Source organism: Zeus faber (genome assembly GCF_960531495.2).
Source record: "Zeus faber genome assembly, chromosome: 7".
NCBI lineage: Eukaryota > Metazoa > Chordata > Actinopteri > Zeiformes > Zeidae > Zeus > Zeus faber.
Genome location: NC_137203.1, coordinates 9884448 through 9904728, shown reverse-complemented (window position 1 = coordinate 9904728; position 20281 = coordinate 9884448). Strand labels below are relative to the sequence as shown.

Genomic DNA, 20281 nt, shown 5'->3' with positions numbered 1-20281 from the left:
TTACTAGTATATATGTAGTCCATATTATTACTAGTCTTTATGTAGTCTATATTATCACTAGTTTACGTAGTCTATATTATTTCTATATGTAGTCTACATCATTACTAGTCTATATGTTGTCCATATGATCACTATATGTAGTCTATATTATTACTATATGTATTCTATATTATTACTATATCTAGTCTCTATTATTACTAGTCTATATGTAGTCTAAATGAGTACTATTCTATATGTAGCCTATATTATTACTAGTATATATGTAGTCCATATTATTACTTCTCTTTATGTAGTCTATATTATTACTAGTCTATATGAAGTCTATATTATTTCTATATGTAGTCTACATTATTACTAGTCTATATGGTGTCCATATTATAACTATATGTAGTCTATATTATTACCAGTCTATATGTAGTCTATATTATTACTATATGTAGTCTAAATTTTTACTAGTCTATATGTAGTCCATATTATTTACATCAAGTCTATAATATTTTTTTGTATTTTTAGAGCTTATAGAGCTTATTGTGCGTAATCGCCAGGTGTCATGACATTTCACTGCATATATGTATGACCATATGTATAATGTACATACGGACCGTTTGTATATTATATATGCAGTGAAATGTCATGACACCCGGTGATTACACACAATAAGCTCTACAAATAGAAAAAATATTATAGACTTGATATAGACTAGTTATAATATAGACAACATATAGACTAGTAATAATATAGCCTACATGTAGTAATAACATGGACCACATATAGAAAAATAAAGACTACATATAGTAATAAAATGGACTACATACTGCCGTGAATGGTTAGAAGGATGCTCTGATGGCGACCAGCAAACACACACACACACACACACACACACACACACACACACACACACACACACACACACACACACAAACACAGGGATTTAATATTATTTTTAGACGCACGATGAATAAGGCCGGATTCTGCAGCATGGTACCCGGGGGGTAGTGACCTACTCTTTACACAAACACAGCTATTACACACATCCCTCACGTTCCTCTGACTGTAGGATCACAGTGAGGTTTCAAACTCTAGACCAATTGTTATCCTCTGTTATACCGCATGTACTCTTCCTCTGGGAGCAGATCCTGCTCCACCTCCGGTGAACCCACACCCACACCCACACCCACACCCATACCCAGTCCCACACCCACACCCACACCCAGCCCCAGCCCCACTGGTCACTATCAGTACAGCATCCACAGGCGCCTGCAGGGGAGCTGCGTGTGCATGGACTCAGCACATTCTCATATGACCAAAGGCTTTTACTCTTCCTCCCACTGCCTGGGTCTGGTGACAGAAAAGTGTTGGCATTCGTGTTTATTGTATTTGTATTTTCATTTTTCAATTGTATTCACTCAGAGAATCGGAATAACATTGTAGTCATGAATGTGATTAATGGGGGGCTATCGCAGTCAGTCCAAATTCCTGATTTGTGAGATTACACATAAGGTGCATGTTTTAGCCGTTTGTGGGTTACCATGCCAACCGTATGCTCTCGTTTTATGCACCGCCTCATTGATGATGATAATGTCATTCTATTAATGTGTTTTTTAAACAAGTTGCATTGCTCCAATCTTGAAATTCTTGCCTCATCTTTCGGTCCCCTTACCACATCGCATTCCCTGTTCAGCGAGTGTCTGAAAGGATTTAGGATTTAAAGGTTGACGGTGAAAAATAACTCGCTCGCTTCCCTTTGCGTTACTACGATGTTGAACCACTGCCGAGGATCTTTTCGCTATCGCGAAGACTCCGCCGCCGGCCGTCATCGACTTGGTTTCTCCCACACGCTCGACTTTCATCAGACCTCTTGCAGAGCGTCAGCGTAATAATAGCTGCGCTGCTGACTGTGAGTGAGAGTCCCATGATGCCACTGGAGTGAGTGGCAGAATGCTGAAACATTAATGTGGCTAATGAAAGCAATCGCCGAATAATATAATACACCCCTCCAAGTGGCGCTCCGACTTCCCCACATGGCCTCAATATTGCTGTCAACAACACTGTTCTCTGTAACTCACCGCTCGCCGTGATACGGCGTTGCCAGGCGACGGAGTGTCTCCCACCGAAAGTACATCGAAGTGATGAAATATCACCAACGAGCTGCCCCGATCATATGACGAAAGTTGGCACGGCAACAAATAGGGGAATTGAACGTTTGAAATGTTTGATTCGTCGGATCGCTTGGCCGAGAAGTTGACGACGCCACGCAAACTACCCACAGTCCCTTGCGGTTTATTCAAGTGTGGGTGGTTATTTGGCCGACCCGCTCATCACAGCCCATGTAGTACTAACAATGACAGCTCTGACCACAGTTTGCTTTGGCAAACAAGCTCATTGTGGTGAATCATGATGGAGTCACAGAAAGAAACGTCTCTGGAATTTTTTTAAAAAGAAAAAACAAAAGGAAAAAAAGAACGATTGCGTCGGGCTCTTGTCGAAGCTCGATGTTTAGAAATAAGTCGAAGCGAAGGAGTTTGCTGCAGGGCTGGGGTCCCTTTCCCTCCTCTACGCCATATTCCCTGCTCTGTGTTGACGTCGATTTTTTTGGTAATTTAACCTGAGGAAAACCTCTTTGAGATTAAAAAATAATAATTTTCAGACTTTCTCAACTTTCTGGTTTCTTTGAAAACATTCAAAAACCTTCAGTGACGCTAAGGTGACCAATCCAAGCTCACTGGGTAACGTGTTGTAAAGTGTGATGATGCTCATAAAATGAACAACACACAGTTTGAGAGGCCATATTGTCACCTTCTCAGCGGGCAGTCGACCCGAGCGGCAGCAGCGGCAGCAGCAGCAGCTGTTTGGTCCATGTGCCTTCACCTCCGTCATCCCCCATTCAGATGCACTCGCTGCTGTTTCCGCCCTCTCTCTCCATCATCCCCCACCGCCCCACACAGTGCAGCACGGCCCCCTGTCCCACTGAGTCATGCTCGCTCCAAGCCCCCTCAGCCTGGACCCTCTCTACCCACACACACACACACATACACACGCGCGCACACACACACACAGACACACACACACACAAACAGACATACTCTCTCTCTCTCTCTCTCTCTCTCTCTCTCGGTGCCACAGATGGGACCCCCAACCCTCACCCACTCTTTGATAAAGACCAGCTGCAGAGCGAGAATAGGCGTATCTGGGGTTGGGTTAGGGTTAGGGGTGGGGGGTACATTTTAAGAGTGTGGGACCCCCCTCCCCTCCCCTCCCCCGCAGGGTTTCGGCTCCCTGCCTGGGGTTAAAAAAGGAAGAAGAGCCGATCCACATAATTGAGTCAGCAATATGCCCCTTCACCACTGTGTCCCAGTATCTGCATTTTAAATTAACATTCACTGCAGACAATGCACTGCAAATTAACTTAACCATTGACTTAACCAATGGCTCATAATCTGACACAGTTTTCAAATCTTTTTTATAAAAACATTTTTTCTATACATATAAAAAATAAAGCCCGTTGTATAATTTCATGTTTAGCTGTAAAAATGGTTCTCAAATCCAGGCCTTGTTGATTGTTTGATTCTGATTTTTCGTTGTGTAAAGTTAAGTGGAAACACATGGATTAATATACAAATGACCAGGTCAACAGCAGTTTGGACCTATTTAAGGTATTCCTCCATTCTTTTTTTTGTATTACATAAATTCTGTTCATGCTGAAAGGAGAGAGTTGAATTTTATTATTGATATAGCTATTTTCATAGACTCTGTGATCTGTGTGTGTGTGCGTGGGTGCGTGCGTGCGCATCCGTGCGTGCATGTGTGTGTGTGGTCCCGTTTAGGTTCCTTTTATGCTTATTTTGGGTTGTGTTCTTATCTGAGTTCAGGTGTTGTAGTTGTTTCTTCCCTGCGATATCATCACTTGGATCTAGAATAGTTTCGCATGCTGTGAAAATGCATGTAATGCCAATGATCCAGGACAGTGTCTGTGTGTGTGTGCGCGTGCGTGCGTGGGTGGATGCGTGCCTGCGCGCGTTCAGAAAGTGAGTCCTCTTTACTTTCATGTTCCTCGGTTCTCCACGCTGCACTGCAGAGCTCGCCATGCTTTTGCTCTGCGATTCAAGAGCTTTTTAAGAACCCGACGAGGCTGACCTAAAAACCAGTAACCATGGGGAAAATAAACTTGTTGACCTTGATAACATTTAAGATTGCACAGTATTTGGCAAAAGCGCTACAAATTTTGACCGTTTAATCCGGTAAAAGAAGGCAATTTCAATTTCATTTCTTTTAAACGGGTGATAACGAAAATAGGTTCTTCTTTGAAATCTAAAAATGTGACTTTCAGCTCGCGATTCCGCTCTTGGATTATCTTCAGACAGCACGGTTTAGAAAGTGGCTTGAAGACGGGACTTCCAGTTCACACGTCACCCGTCACAAAAACACGTCGAACCTCCTTTAAATCGCGGCCGATCTCCTACGATTCTCACACCGGCAGAACTCCCTCCATCTGACACGACCAGTTCTTCCTCTAGAAAGCCCGGCGTCGTCGTTGAATGCGGGCGCCTTCGCTTTGCGTCTCCAAGGCGAGAGGCGGGAAGATGGGGGGGGGGGGTTCGGAGGATTTGTCCTCCGCCTCTTGTCTCCGGCCGCTCTGGTTTTAACTTCTAAATCGCTCTCTTCTGCTTTGCCTGTTTGCGCCACGTCGTCCATTAGGGCGACGCGCCGGAGGTTTAATGCCGTGAGAGCGACAGCTGCGGGGCGCCGGGATGCGGAGATGTCACGGGGAAAGGTCAGTGCTCCGAGGGGCTACTTCAGCGGATGCTTTACAGCCTGCGTCTGCGGTGGGGGGGTTGGGTATTTGGGCAGAGGAACTGATGCGTGCACAGTTTAAATGCTCTCATTTACAATTTAGCGTCAGCTGCTCGTCTTGTGCGGGGTTAAACAACTAACTGTTTTTTTCCCCCGAGGCCACAAAAAATACACGACCAACTGGATCAATCGCTCGGCATTCGCTGGCAGATCCTTCTGATGCGTCAGAGGTTCACTTGTTTTTAAATTTGCTAAAATGACCCGACCGATGGCTCAGCAGAAGGGAGAGCCACAACCGGACCGCTGCTCTTATTTGATTCTGAATCGAAAGGCTCATCCAGCGTCGTTTCGACCGATCACCATCGGCCCAAGAGATGTGCTGTGCATGTGACCTTGTGCCTTCAAATGACCGACGTGCACATTAGTGGTCGATGGAATGATTCTCCAGCTTGCTTTTAACCGTGTGTACATGTATCTAGGGGGTGGGAAAGCAGAAAGGAGGGGAGGGAAAGGCGGGAATGTGCATTTGTTTTCATTCGAATGTACCTAACGCTGCTTTCAGACAGATACCGACAATGTGGGAAAGATATTTAATCGGCAGTCGGGTCAGGGATGGATGGCCGAACGGGCCTCGGGGCCCGGAAACGTCGGGGGCCAGGACTCACCGAGCAACTCCCTCGTGGAGGCTCTGGCCAGAAGATCCTGAAAAAATTGGAATTTTTCGTTTGAGTCTGAGTGAATTGGTGTATTGGTACAATATGTTTTATTTGCTCCCTTTTCTCGATGGGGCCCATGGGGAGAGGTGGCTGTGGTGCTGCCCGCGCAGTTTCCACCAAACAACTGAGTCGGATGAAGCCCTCTTAGTGGTGACACGTCTCGTGTTGCATACATGGATGCAAGCGGTGGTGTCATATCTACATTGCATTGCATTTACATTTGCATGATGTGATCTAGCAGTCGCTCTATAAAAAAAAAAGATGTCTATCAAGGTCATTTGTACAATATTCAACTTGAAAAACGTACAAAATGTTCTTAGGCGCCATGATTGTGCAGGTTATACACTGGGGGCGGGGGGGGGGACGGACACAAGTAGGAAATGCACCCGAAATGAACGGTTGTTGACGTTGTAATTATCCCAATTGCGAGTGAAAGAAGGACAGTCACATACTTTTCCACGTAGCCGCTCGGGTGAAGTCGGGTGAAGACACTGTACGTTTGTCATGCTCCAGACACTCCAGCCTGTGTATTAGCATCTCCCAAATAGCATGCGGCGGGTAACCACAGCTACTTGTGAAAAGTTTGCGCAATAGATCATTTGAGGTTTGTACGCCTCAGATGGCGACCATTTTCCCCCCTGAGACACGAGTGGAAAAGCCCCCCTGAACAGGAAGTAGGCGGAGTCGTTCCAGCATTACCCCGGTCACTACATATACCAGCTAAATGAACATTCATTCATAAATTTAGAAAAAAGGTTGTCGATGCTCACTAAGCGGACCTTGGTCCCACCTTGTTTCCCATGACGGGCTATTTATGACCCTGTGCACCTGCCGTGGGGCTCCACCTTCCTGTGCTGCCGTGTTTACCCAGCTGCAGGAAACACAACCAGCAGAATTGAGTGGGGGAAGTTTCATAACAGATCATTCATTAAATACGATATTTCCAAACCTCATATTTAACATTTTTTACCCTGCTCTGGAACGATTATTCGTATATTTTTTGAAAATTATCTTTTTACGTTTGACTCTGACCCCTTCCTACATTCTGTTCCAGCTGTTCAGTGGGTCCAAGTGTCTTCGTAGTTAGTTTCTCATTTGGGGATACTTTGACACAGGAAGTCGGCGCCTTTCAACTGGGAGACGGCCTCCACTAATCAATAGGCTGCTCTGCCGCCTGTCACCAGAGACGAAGGGAAACGGCGATCTTCTTTGTAATTATTGGTTATTCTCACGGACTTGACAATGACTCTTTGGGAATGGATGTGGAAGGTGATGGTGACACTGCGTGTATTTATCTTTGTGTCAGTGCAGCAGCTTCTTACGCAATCGCGGGTCTATAGGAGCGTGACAGTTGGTCACTGGGAAACAAGGGGAGGGGGGTTGTTTTACTGGGGGGGGGGGGGCTATTGTGATGTAATCTCCAGACATCTGTTCTTTTCTTCTCCGTCGATAAACCCCTCCATCGAACCCCCCACGCCACGCACGCACACACGCACGCACAAACACACTACTCGCTCTTTACCCAGCCCTTCTTGCACTTTCTCCGATGACAACAACACTGTCCAACTCTAACTCCATTCAGGATGACTCAACCCATTTATTCCATCGCCACACTACTTTCTTTCACACACCAGGCACGGAGATGCTTTTTTTTTTTTGTTGTACCTTGGAGTGAGAGAGCGGGTGCAAGTGTGAGTGGTTGAATGAAAGACACTGAAGTGGAAATCCATAAGGTCGTCGGTGTTGGGTGGATTAGTCCCGGAATTCCATTCAAAACTCAGTTGGTTGATCACAACTAGCTGCACTGGTTTATCAAACACGCGGCGGCTGCATTTCACTCCTCGGGCGTGTCCGCTTCTGCATTCTTGCACTTCCCAAGGTCTCGCGAGGTGGAAACAACATAAAGAGGTGGAGCACATGGATAAGTGTCAGTTAAAAGAAAAAGGATCAAATATCTGATTTTTTTTTTTAACAAAATAATATTACGTTTTTCCCACTTTAATGCTTTGGGTGGTTATCTTTTCTTCGTCTACATGAGATTCTCCCCGACCCCCCTGCTCCATTATTCCTCCAAGGAGAACGAGGTTCCGACAAGTTCAACAGAGACAACCGTTATCCAGCTGAGTTGAACTGGGCTGAACTGAAGGCGGCCTTTTGCGGGTTCCCCCCCTTCCCCCAAAGTCTCGTACTACCCCACCCGCCATGTCTCCCTCCTGTGGCGCGGAGCGGCGGCGCAACGTCTGTAACGTGGCATCGCGGCGAGGCCTGCCCACGCGGTGCCGCGAGGCGCCTGCTCCGCATTTCAAGCGCCCGTCGCTCCCGTCCCAACTCCCGAGCTCCGCACGTCAATTACGAGCGAGGGGGCCACACCCATACGCACGACCGCACTCACACACCCGCCGAGCCGCCGTCGCCACCGTCCTCGTCGTCACATCTGGGAATGATTGTCTCCAGCCGTAAAAGAGGCCTCTTTTTCACCTCCGTGCGCGCTCCTCGGGCCGCGAACCGGCCTCACCGGGACTAGTGGAGCAGACAAGGGCGGCCGCTGTTCATCTGATTGCTCCTCAGTCTAGACGAGGGCTGAGCCGCCGCCATTCTCTCGCGGCGTTACGGGAGTTGGCGCCGAACGGCCCAATTGACATTGTTCATTCACCTCGGTAATCTGTTTGTGACAAGTCGCCTCGGCGTGCCCGTACTCGCCGCGCACCCGGGCCGCTTGGTTCTCCGTTTGTTGTCGGATGTTTGGAGGCGTGACATCGCTCTCGCGGTCGAGTCCTCACGGGTTCCCCCAGTTGACGCCTTTTTGTCGTTAGGTCGGAGTCAAACGACGCCAGGCGGTCCCGTCAGTCACACCCTCTGTCTGTCTGCCTGTCGTATCCACCGCATCCTTTGTCTTTTCACCTTCCCTCTGATGGTTACCTCTCGCTGCAACAACCCCCCCCCCCCCCCGCATAAATACCGGGGGAGGGAAACAGGGCGACCGAATGTGTTTCCCTTAGATCCTCCCTCCCTTTTTTTCTTCCTCCCTCGAGTGGCTCCCCTCGCTACCTCTCCCCGCTCGCTTCGCTCCCCTCCTTCGGTGCCCGCTCCCGGTCGCTCCATCTCGCTGCCTCTCCGGGAGAATTCCTCTCTACCTGTCTGAACAAGGGCGCGGTGGCCCCGCTGCAGGGCAGAGGAGAGAGCGAGAGAGAGAGAGAGAGCGAGAGAGAGAGAGAGAGAGGCAAGGAGGGAAAAGAGGAGGAGGGACGTAGGAGGCGGCGAAGGCGTATAAAGGGGAAACAAACAGGAAAGAGGTGTGCTGCAGTCAATTTGATAGAGCAGCGGGAGGGGGGGGGAGGACAGCAAGCTGGACCTCTCAGAAGGACGGGAGAGGACTTCCCTACAAGTTTGAAGTTTTTTCCGTTTGTTTTCTCAACCCACCGGGACGCTTCGCTTTCAGAGGCCACAACTATTTTTGTCTGTCGGTGCGGTTTAGCATGGATGCCATCATGCTTCAGGAAAAACTGGTGGAACGCTTGCTGTGCCCGCGGGTGAGGACGGCCCGACAGAAGGTAAAGAATTGGAGTCCTGCAGAGTACTGTGAGGAAAAAATGATTGGAGAATTAGAGAGACAAAAAACGCTGGCGGCGGTGCCGCCATATCTTAAAGGGAGCAAACACAGGAAGTTCAAGACTGGTCAAGAGATATTTACTCGTGGATGAGCTCAGAGGGCTCGAGCATCTTTTTGGGGATCGCCTCTCCGCTCCGTTGAATGGTTCTCTCGTGCCACATTAGGGAGGTGTGCGGATTATGCTCTGGTTTGAAAGGCGCTCTCATAGTGATGCAATGATTAACCGAGGGACTCATTTACCAGGAAAGGAATTTATTTGCTTCTTCACACGCTGTTCCACAGCTCAAGCGATTTCCTCACACTGACTGCCGCTTTATCAAGTGGCTTTTGGAAGGCGTTGCTTCTACACCCTATGGTTTGTTACCGTGTGTGTGTGTGTGTGCTTGCGCGCGTGTGTGTGTGTGTGTGTCCGAGGCCATGTGCACGTGTGTGTGGAGGCTTGTGTGTGTGTCTGTCTGCACGCACATTAGACCTGCTTGCGGGTGAGCATTTTGCCTCTCCTAGAGGGGCCGTCGGAAATGCCTGTGTGACAAGTTATGACAGTTTGTATGGACGCTGACTGAGCTTGGCATCCATGTTTGCGGAGTGAATGGGGCTTTTCAGAGCGTTTCAATATAACTTCTGTCTCCAGCCTGTGTATCTGGTCCCCGGGCTCTGCCCGCCTGCGGCCGACTGGCCTTGAGTGAGTGTTTGCGTGTGTGCGCGCGTGTATGGAAGTGTGTGGGTGCGTGCGTGTGTGTTTGTGAATTTCAATGGCCTCGGATTGGGCGGAAAGGGTAAGGATGATAATTTGCCAAAACCAAGCGAGCAAACTAAACTGAGAGGTACAGTCAGAGGCTGGTATCCTGTGGTTCTTTGTGTGTGTGTGTGTGTGTGTGTGTGTGTGTGTGTGTGTGTGTGTGTGTGTGTGTGTGTGTGTGTGTGTGTGTGTGTGTGTGTGTGTGTGTGTGTGTGTGTGTGTGTGTGTGTGTGTGTGTGCGCGTGTGCGTGTGCATGCGTGTAAGAGTGAGAGAGTGAGTGGAAAGTCTTTGGTCGTAGTTATTTTCAGCAGCTCAGCCGAATGCCTTGCAATTTTCCATCCAGCCGTAGATTTTGGGTGTTTTTTTTTCGAACCTGCCCATCTTTTGTTGAGCGTTTTTGGAGCCAAAGCCATCCCACCTTCGACTGTTTGAACTGCTTTGTGCTCTGGCTTGATTGATGGAGAATCCAGCGCCTGGCGAAGCGGCGGCTCTAACAGTACTTACATCTGCTTAAGTTTACGTTGTTTTTGTCGGATTCCGTTTTTAGATCGTTGATACTCAACAGCTTTTTCCCTCACGTCTTCCCCTTTTGGCGCCGCAGGAGAAGCAGTATGTGGGGTTTGCCACTCTACCCAACCAGGTCCACAGGAAGTCTGTGAAGAAGGGATTTGACTTCACCCTCATGGTGGCAGGTCTGTTTGAATGTATTGGTGTAGCGCATTTGTCGACAGTATTTTTTTTACAGCTGTTATTACTGTCTTTTTGACAAGAAGGATTGAAGGATGTTCACTGAATTTACTCTCTCTCTCGCAGGAGAGTCAGGGATGGGTAAATCCACTCTGGTCAACAGCCTGTTCCTGACAGACCTTTACAAGGACAGGAAACTCCTCAATGCGGAGGGTGTGTGTTTTGCCGTGTATAGCGTAACGGGTCTGCATAATATGTACGCCTGCATATTTCTATGAAGCCGCGTTCAAGCGGCCGTCTCCGTCTCCCACCCCACTCACGACCGTCTCTGTGCCGCCGCTCCACAGAGCGCATCAACCAGACCGTGGACATCATCAAGCACACGGTGGACATCGAGGAGAAGGGGGTCAAACTGAAACTGACCATCGTCGACACGCCGGGGTTTGGGGACGCCGTCAACAACAACAAGTGGTGAGCCAACGCCCAGCTCCCGGGCTGGAGCCGGGTCCGATCCGGCCTCAGTGGGCCGCCTGAGCTCCGTCTGTTCACTCGACTCGGTGTTTCAGAATGTGCCGCTGACATTTTGTGTGTGTGTGTGTGTGTGTGTGTGTGTGTGTGTGTCCGTGTGTCCGTGTGTGTCCGTGTGTGTTGTAGCTGGAAGCCGATCACAGACTACATTGACCAGCAGTTTGAGCAGTATTTCAGAGATGAGAGTGGACTGAACAGAAAGAACATCCAGGACCACAGAGTCCACTGCTGCCTCTACTTCATACCTCCCTTTGGACATGGGTAAGAACTAGGGGTGTCACCGTTCTCCAAATCCACAATTCGATTTGACTTTTGATGTAAATATTTGAATATTTTAGAATATTCATTGAATATTTTAACAGCACACCCAATTAAGAGCTTTAGCAAAACTATACTTTACAATAATAAACAATCATTTATTTATTACACTACTTTCAAGTTACTCACCAATATAAGCGCAGAAAGACGGATGTTATTTTTGCCAGAGGGGAACGGGATTTAAAGGCAAATTACTACCTGCAGCTCCCATCAGAGCGATCTTTTCTCCAAACAAAGCAAATAAAAACTCTAGATGTATTTAATTTACTCCGTTTCCTGTTGCTCCTCTGCCGTGGAGCAAATCGCTCCTTGAAAAAAATCGCCGCCCGCATTCCCACGGTCCGGTGGAAAATATCCCGTGGCCCGGCACGGTCTGCGAGCCGGTGGTTTGGAATCTCTACACTAGAGGACATTCCCTCGGTGATGGTCTGGTTTGTTTCCCACTTTTGTCCCCACATCTGTGGAATTACTGGACATTCTGGTCAAAGGCGCACTCTCCCATGTCAAACAGTGAAACGCCGGAGGAGAGGGAGACCACGCCCACTCGGACTTGGCACACTGTTACCGGGGAATAGTTCTCTCGAATGTGCGTTCACTGTTCAGCAAACTGGATGAACTTATACTGAACCCTCCCCGGCGCACGCTGCATCTGTTTACCGGCGGATCTTGACAGCCCCAATATGGCGGCCGCGTGTGAGAATATTAACCCACAAAAATACAAGGAGAAATCCCGAACCTGATTGTGATTTCCAAGTTCGAAATTGAACGCTCATTCCGATCGATTTTCGATTTCGAATCGGAATCGTCACACCCCTAGTAAGAATACTGCACGCACCACACACAGACACACACAGGCACACACACACACACACACACACACACACACACACACACACACACACACACACACACACACACACACACACGCATTGTACCTGATGATTATGACCCTAAAGAGACTGCGCACTGGAACATGTTCTTTGGGGCCTTAAGCTGAAATAAATGACAGTTCTCTGGTGAAACATGTGGGTCCTGGTCGTAATATAATTATATTTCTTTACTTTATTTGATCAAACCGTAATTACAGATTTTAGTAAGTGGGCCTCAGCGCCCTCTACTGGTTGAGATCAGCACAAAGTGCAGCGAGGATGCTGACGTATAGACAGTGCTTTTATCGACTTTGGAAGTCGATTAAAGCGTCACAAAAATTTGAAGTGAGGGAGGAAGTGACTGCGAAACCAGGCTCCTTTTCAAACTTTTAGGAATGAAGTCACACTCCCTCCGCACCCCCACTCCTTGACGACTTCTTTCCCAAATTGCGCAATGGGTGAAGTGAGACTCAAACCAGGGGTTGTCTATCTATCTATCTGTCTGTCTATCACATTACATTAAGCAGATACTTTTATCCAAAGCGACTTACAATTATTCAAACACCGACGGATGCAGCCATCAGGAGCAATTAGGGGTTAAGTGTCTTGCTCAAGGACACTACAGCATGCTAGCAGGAGGAGCCTGGGATCGAACCAGCAACCTTTGGATTATTAGACGACCAGCTCTACCTCCTGAGCTGTCTGTCTGTCTGTCTACAGTTTCACAACAAGGCCATTGTAAAAAAAAAAAAAAAGGATGGCTATGAAAGTATTGTTGCTCTGATAGTAAAATAAAACTGTTCTCGACCTTCCTGCAGGCTGCGTCCCGTGGATGTGGAGTTCATGAAGGCTCTACATGAAAAAGTCAATATAATTCCACTTATTGCTAAATCTGATTGCCTCACACCCATTGAGATTAAGAAGCTCAAAGAAAGGGTGAGTCCAAGCCAAGCGTATGTTGTTTTTTTTTTTACTTTGCAGACTTTGCGGGTTAAAGTATCAAAAGATCATTTGTGGGCCTGTTTGCCTGTGTGCACATGTGGCATGTTTTGTTTGTGCACCCTTAGATACGAGAGGAAATAGAGAAATTTGGCATCAAAGTGTACCAGTTCCCCGAGTGCGATTCCGATGAGGACGACGACATTAAACAGCTGGACAAAGAGCTGAAGGTGAGTCGGATCGTTTGGTCCGTACGGACATTTGTGTCCGTACGCAGCATGAGACGTCACTGTGGATCATATGGTTTCCCAGGCACATCAAGGGCTTTTCTGATGTGTCGAAATCTGTCATTTATTCTGCATGGAACTCACTTGGATACTGGAGTAAAAAGGTGTACTTCACAAAATACCTTGTTAAATAAGAAAGGAATGAAAAAATGGAGGTTGGCATCAGTTTTTCATTTTTGAATGAGGAAAAATAACTCTTCAATCCAGAGTGGATGAGAAGCTTGGTTTGGAGCCACTGCGCAGATCCTCTGTGTGGTTTGTCCCTCTGATGTGTCTTCACTGATGATGCTAATCGGCTGGTGAAAGAACCGGCCTCCTCAGCTGACTTTCCCCAAATAAATGAAGGTCCGCCTCCGCATCTCCCTGTGTGTAGGAGTGCACGCCGTTCGCGGTGATCGGCAGCAACACGGTGGTGGAGGCGCGGGGACAGAGAGTGAGAGGCAGGCTCTACCCCTGGGGCATCGTTGAAGGTATTTCGATGAACTCTGCATCCGGGCGTTGAGCAACGCGCGTTAGATCAGACGGCGGCTTTTTTTCGTGCCGCGACAGGTTAGTTGCGGTTTCCGCGCGTCAGTGAGTTCTCTTTGTGCCGTGCAGTGGAGAACCAGGGCCACTGTGACTTTGTGAAGCTGAGGAACATGCTGATCCGCTCTCACATGCACGACCTGAAGGATGTGACCTGTGACGTGCACTACGAGAACTACAGGGCTCAGTGCATACAAGAGATGACCAGGTGTGTGTGTGTGTGTGTGTGTGTGTGTGTGTGTGTGTGTGTGTGTGTGTGTGTGTGTGTGTGTGTGTGTGTGTGTGTGTGTGTGTGTGTGTGTGTGTGTGTGTGTGTGTGTAAACATCTCTGCTTACTTTCTGATTTCACTAGGTTAGCGTGGTGATATTATCCCACTTCTTATCTTCTCCCCTCCATGCCTTTTCCCCCAGTAAACTGTCACAAGACAATCAAATTTCAAGCCACATCCCCATCCTGCCGCTGCCCACTTCGAACGTGGAGACAGAGAAACTTATCAGGAAGAAAGATGAGGAGGTAAGAAACCGTCACCTTTTCACGTTGTTAGTGGATGATGGAATGGGCCACAAAACTGCACAGAACAGAATAATGTATATATATGCACTTTGCCGTGGGACATTTTACACATTGTGAGGTGATTCCAGTGTTGCTGCATTAGTGTGCTTACTGCAACTGTTATTGCATTAGTTTGTTTTCCCAGCTAGTTTATGCATTATGTACATGGTCTTTTTACTCTTGAAACTCATATATTCCTGAATTTCCCTCTGGGGGATTAATAACGTCTTATCTCATCTTGACTTATCTTATTACTGTCAATCAAACCTATGATTACTTATGATACAAAACCAAAGTGCACACAGGCATTTAGCTATATTTCTCTCCCCGCCCCCTCTCCTGTCCGCAGCTGAAGAGGATGCAAGAAATGCTGAACAAGATGCAGCAGCAGATGCATAATAAAGAACAGTGACGATTCCCAGAGTAATTCCAATACTACAGCACCACCTACTGTACGAATCTAGAACTACATTTAGACTTTTCAGATGACTAATAAATATGGATATATTTTGGAACGGCAACTCTGGTTGTAAATTTTCCTAATATTCGGTGCTTTGTATATTTTGTCTGCCTGACCAATTGTGCTGTTGGAGGGTATTTTGGAAGCTTTTTCCCATTGTGATCCCCTTGCTGTGGTTGACAGTCTTAACATATATAATATAAATGTGTAATTTAAATTACTACTCAATGTTTCTAATTTATAAATGCAATTCTAAACTTTTTGGATTTTGGTCAGGGTGTGACTATGTGTGCTACAAATGTTTTTTAAAGCAGTTTGGTTAGTTTGGTTAATGTTTATTTAACATAGTTGTCCCTTTTTTGTTATTGTGTGTGCGTGCGTGCGTGTGTGTGTCTGCGCACGTGTGTGAGTGTGTGGATGTGTGTGAGAGAGAAACACCCTATTTAGATATTGTGATATACATATACACATTAGATTTCCGTCCATAATTTGTCTTTTTTATTTGTAGAGGTTTTTTCTTTCTACTTTTTTTTGAATGATGCAAAAGAACAAAAAACAATTGTTGTTTTTCTTGGTTATTTGGGATGTGATCATCACAAACATTGTCTGATTGTGATGGATAGTTTTTCTTATATGGCTGTGAGAATATTGTGTTGTTTTTTTTTCCCAACATTTTTACATTTGCTGGTCTATGTGAAAATGCACTTTCTGCCAGTGGCTAACTGTGAATGAAAGGCCTTTGAGATAATGAGAGACTGGGTACAGTACACAGTGCATGTGACAGCATGCTGCAGTTCCTCATATCTGCTTTTAGCCATGGGCCTGCTTTAGCTGCCTGATAACTCATGTCCTGCGGTTGATATGAAATGCATTGTGAACCGTGCCATGTTAAAAGGGAGGGATCATAGATCAAGAATTAGGAGAAAATTATTTACTTATGCTCTGTTTTAAATGGACTTTCTCTATATACCCGGTGACTTGTGTGACTGCATTCCATATGTTGATGAATTGTATGTGTGTGTGAGCATGTGTGTGCGCACGTGTGTGTGTGTGTGTGTGTGTGTGTGTGTGTGTGTGTGTGTGTGTGTGTGTGTGTGTGTGTGAGAATGAGATCTGATGAGATCAGGGTACAGTATCACCCATCTTTTCCTAAGGCTGTGATCTGTGTCTGCTTGAGCTGTGTGTTGCTCAGTAGGCATTTAACTTGTTCCCCAGCTATGATGGTATACAAATAAACAAACTTGATACGGACCAGCTTGTCAATGCATTTTCTTTCACTGCACATGCATGGTTGGGTGCAGTGAACACAGCATGCCGTGCTCAGTGAAGACTTTTATAATAATGCTCAGAACATAGCAGCCACAGCAGTTTTAGAGGCACAATCTGCTGAGTTACTTTATCTCAACCAGCTGTACTTCCCTGGCAGCTGGCACACGGCAGCTTCATCCAAAAAGTCAAAAGGAGTTCAATGGAGAGTTTGTATTTCAAAATAAAAAAAAACCAAAACCCTGCTATAGTAACAGCAATTTTAAATCAACATTTATTTAGCTTCAAGTATGGTGTTTCTTGCTATATATAAATTCTTCGAGAGCTGCATCAATTTGAGATGCTTCCTGTGTCATTCCCTGTGTGCATGCTTGTGTGTGCCTGTGTGAGTATTCGTGCGTGAGAAGGTCCTCAAGCTTAAGGAAAAGAAAGCTCAGGTAGTTTGCTGTCTGACATACCCAAGGAAATGGTGCATAAATGCAACTTTTGAATAGAGAGAAAACCGTCTAACACCATTTTGCTTTTCTTTGTTGAACAGTAGAGAACTGTTGTACTTTGAGTCCCCTGGGATGAATGTTAACACTTTTATGCTTAAAATTTTAAATGAAACATACTCAGTTGGATGGCTTCAAAATTTAAAAAAAAAAAAAAAAAAAAAGTATATAAAACTATACTGTTCCATGCCAATTTTACGTTATTAGAAAGGACTGTTGGCACAATCTCCAAACTGTTAACTTGTCAGTGAATATGTAAATATATAGAGGATATGGTTGACAATAACAGTGTAAGCTGTCTGAAAGTTGGTCCTTTCTTCTTTCCTGGTTTCAACATCAGAGATCAGACATATTGGCCAAGCTGGCTGAGGTGCAACTTCCAGAGTCTGAACTTAAAATGCTGTACACCACTTCCAAATTGGGAACAGGAGAGAAGCTTTACCAGACTAAGCGGTATGTGCACACATTACACAAGTTCAGCTAAATTAAGATTTTTACAGAAGCCCAAGGATTTGTTTTCGCATCTCAAAGAGTGGGAGGACTTGGGAGTAGTTTTAATTGTATTAGTTATGATACAGGACAAATGATGAAGTGGAAGATGGAGGCCCGGGGCCAAGGATCAGCAGCCTTAGTGGTGCTCACAGGAAAAGGAAATGGAAAAAGGAGGAAGAAGAACAACAAAACGAAGAGAGCAGCGATGTGGACACTTCTTCTAATGAAGACAGTGTGGATGATGGAGGAGACGAAGCCGCAGACACACTTGCTTCTACAGAGCTCACCTCTCTCAATCAGGAGACAGAAGTCAAACAGGATCTTAAGGAAGAGCAGGAAGCCCAAAAAGAGGAGGGGAAGGTTCTAGAGCCAAACAATGTCCCTGTCAAAAAGCCATCACAGCCTGCTGTCTTCATTCCATTTGATAGACTTCCAGAAATACAGGTATGCTATGTCTGTGTGCTAAATATTGGAAGATCTTATAGTCTCATCTTTTTTGTATTTGACTGCTCTAACAAACGAATGACCCCCCCAAAACATGAATTAGTGCAATCTCATTTAATCAAATGAGTGGGACCGTAGGAGTTTACACGGTGTCTCCTTTCCTGTGTTGTAGTTCTATGTTCCACCTTCTAAGGAGTTGTCCATCATTGAGTTTGCTCACGTTACAGGAATCCCGCCTGAAGCTTCCAGTGCTTGCAGAAGAGCAGGTAATCATGGAGGCTGTGAGAGAAAACGCCTGTGTTGTCCTGTGTGGAGAGACCGGAAGTGGAAAGACCACCCAGGTGCCTCAGTCTCTGTATGAGGCAGGATATGCCAGGTAGGGGCAACAGACTTTTTTTTTTTTTTCCAATCCCTGCTTCGTCAAATGTCCTGCGAAGAATTGTATCCAGAAAGGCACACAGGGGTATCAGCTTTCCCCTTCATATTTGTTTTCTATCTCCCACCTGTAGTGGAAGGGGCATTATAGGCATCACGGAACCAAGGAGAGTGGCAGCTGGCAGTATGTCCCACAGAGTGGCCAAAGAGATGAACCTGTGTAGTTTCTTGATGATTTTGATGTGTTGATAAAGACGGAGTGACCGCTGACGCTGAATTGATTGAAATAATAGGTTTATTACCAAAGAACAGCATCGGACCGGACTTTCCATGGACGTCCGGGAGAGAACCAAGCCGGATGTATTTTCTGTCGAATGAAACTCGGACGGGTGCTTTTATGCTTGTCCAGAGACAACGTTGACCATCAGATTCCCCTACATAGGTCACAGGTCACATTCCACCTCCCTTAACACCGGGACCCCTGGCGATGTGCTCTCTCTCTCGGAACCCCTGGCACCGTCTGTTAGTCATTATCTTATACAATGGGGCTTTCTTGGGACGCCACACATTCCAAGACACCTCAAATTCCCCCCCTTCGAGACTACACAAAGTCTCGACAGAGAGAAGAGTAATTAAACTTATGTCGTTAATTGGCTTAATAGAAATCACATACTAACAAACAGACTGATTATAATATACCCTTCTGAAAATGCTTAGTCGTAGCAATACAATAAATTTGTGCAGTGTGAGAGTGAAAAACCCATCTGGCAGCTTCCTTTCTTAGTTCTTTCATCAAACAATCAAGACAGGAAAATTCTCTCACGGTCCCTCTGCCCCAGGCAGCCACCTATTGCACTCCAAATCAATTAACCTCAAAGAAGAATGGTTTAGAAAACTGTACAGGATGTTACCTATAAATGCCTCATTCAGAACCTCAAAAATAAATCAAAAATTTTGTCCAAAGTCAGGCTGGTCGACCCATTGGACCTTCCAGTGAACCTTTCCCTGCCTATCACCAATGTCCCTCAAGACCCGCAAAAAAAGAAAACACCTGAGGTCCCAATATATTCATTTCACCCTGTTACAGAAAACTTCAAAGAAAACAACACAAAATCAAAGTAATATGTCTTGCTTAAAATATCTAGTGTAGAGTACAGAATTTTCATCAATAATACAGATTACATTATAATAAACAAACTCCAATATTATAAAAACCTGCATAACACATATGTATGTATTGAACTGTTGCTTTTTAACACCATCAATCTTCAATGCTACTTCACTCGACACCCCTTATCATGATGTCCTCATTCAGAGTCCGTTGTCCATTTTCATCCTCCATTCTTGAATGTCCATGTTTGAGTGTTCAAGTCCATTAGGCTGTTAGGATCTCTGGACACAGCCACCCTCAGACTGGTCCTGAAAGAAAAATTCACCAGCCAGTATATTGGATGACCCTCTGTCATTTTCTTTTGCCTCGTACTGTGATATATCTAGCTTGTATTTTGCGTTTGGATTTTATACAGAAAGCTATGCCCATGAAGCTGCTCATCATGTCTGCCACTCTGCGGGTGGAAGACTTCACAGAGAACCGGAAGCTGTTTCCGTTGCCTCCGCTCGTTATCAAGGTAGACGCGCGCCAGTTCCCTGTTACTATCCACTTCAACAAACGCACGCCCATAGAGGACTATACTGGAGAGGTCTTCCAAAAAATCTGCAAGATCCACCGCATGCTTCCACCAGGTACAGGAAAAACATAAACACACACGTTCTTACATTTGCAACACATTAAGTCAATTTCTGTCAGTAATAATTTTAGATGGCTCCTTAAATCAATTGAAAACAAGCTGCGCAAAAAGCCAGTGTGGATAAGTGTATATTTTATTTGCACGTCCAAAAGGTGGTATTCTAGTGTTTCTGACTGGCCAGGCAGAGGTCCACACTGTATGTAGAAGACTGAGGAAAGCGTTTCCCTTCAGGAAGGGTAATACAGGCGCAGGTACGAACACGTAAACATAGACAAAAAACAACACACAACAAATGTTCTCCTTGCTCAGAGACCGCTGAAAAGATTTGTTTTGCTTCTACCACAGGTGAAGGGTTGGAGGTCAAAACCTCAGAGGACACGAGAAAGTTTAAGAAGACAAAGCAGAAAAAAGGAAAAAGAAAAAAGTACAGAGTTTCTTG

The 20281-nt window shown here is 45.9% G+C and overlaps 1 protein-coding gene across 1 annotated transcript; it reads left to right on the top strand.

Moving 5' to 3' along the window:
* The first annotated feature begins 8975 nt into the window (after positions 1-8975).
* Positions 8976-16243, top strand: septin5a (septin 5a). Its single transcript, XM_080003416.1, has 11 exons — positions 8976-9058; positions 10459-10549; positions 10671-10757; positions 10892-11015; positions 11199-11333; positions 13078-13195; positions 13327-13428; positions 13859-13955; positions 14083-14218; positions 14422-14524; positions 14913-16243. The coding sequence occupies exons 1-11, from the start codon at positions 8984-8986 to the stop codon at positions 14973-14975; spliced, it is 1131 nt and encodes a 376-aa protein (XP_079859542.1). The 5' UTR covers positions 8976-8983; the 3' UTR covers positions 14976-16243.
* Positions 16244-20281: the final 4038 nt, after the last annotated feature.

Excerpts from the sequence above, each read along its gene's own strand:
- septin5a (XM_080003416.1), top strand. The coding sequence starts at position 8,984 with ATGGATGCCATCATGCTTCAGGAAAAACTGGTGGAACGCTTGCTGTGC. Across the intron at positions 10,550-10,670 it reads CTTCACCCTCATGGTGGCAG|GAGAGTCAGGGATGGGTAAA; the intron begins GTCTGTTTGAAT and ends TCTCTCTCGCAG. Across the intron at positions 11,016-11,198 it reads GCCGTCAACAACAACAAGTG|CTGGAAGCCGATCACAGACT; the intron begins GTGAGCCAACGC and ends TGTGTGTTGTAG.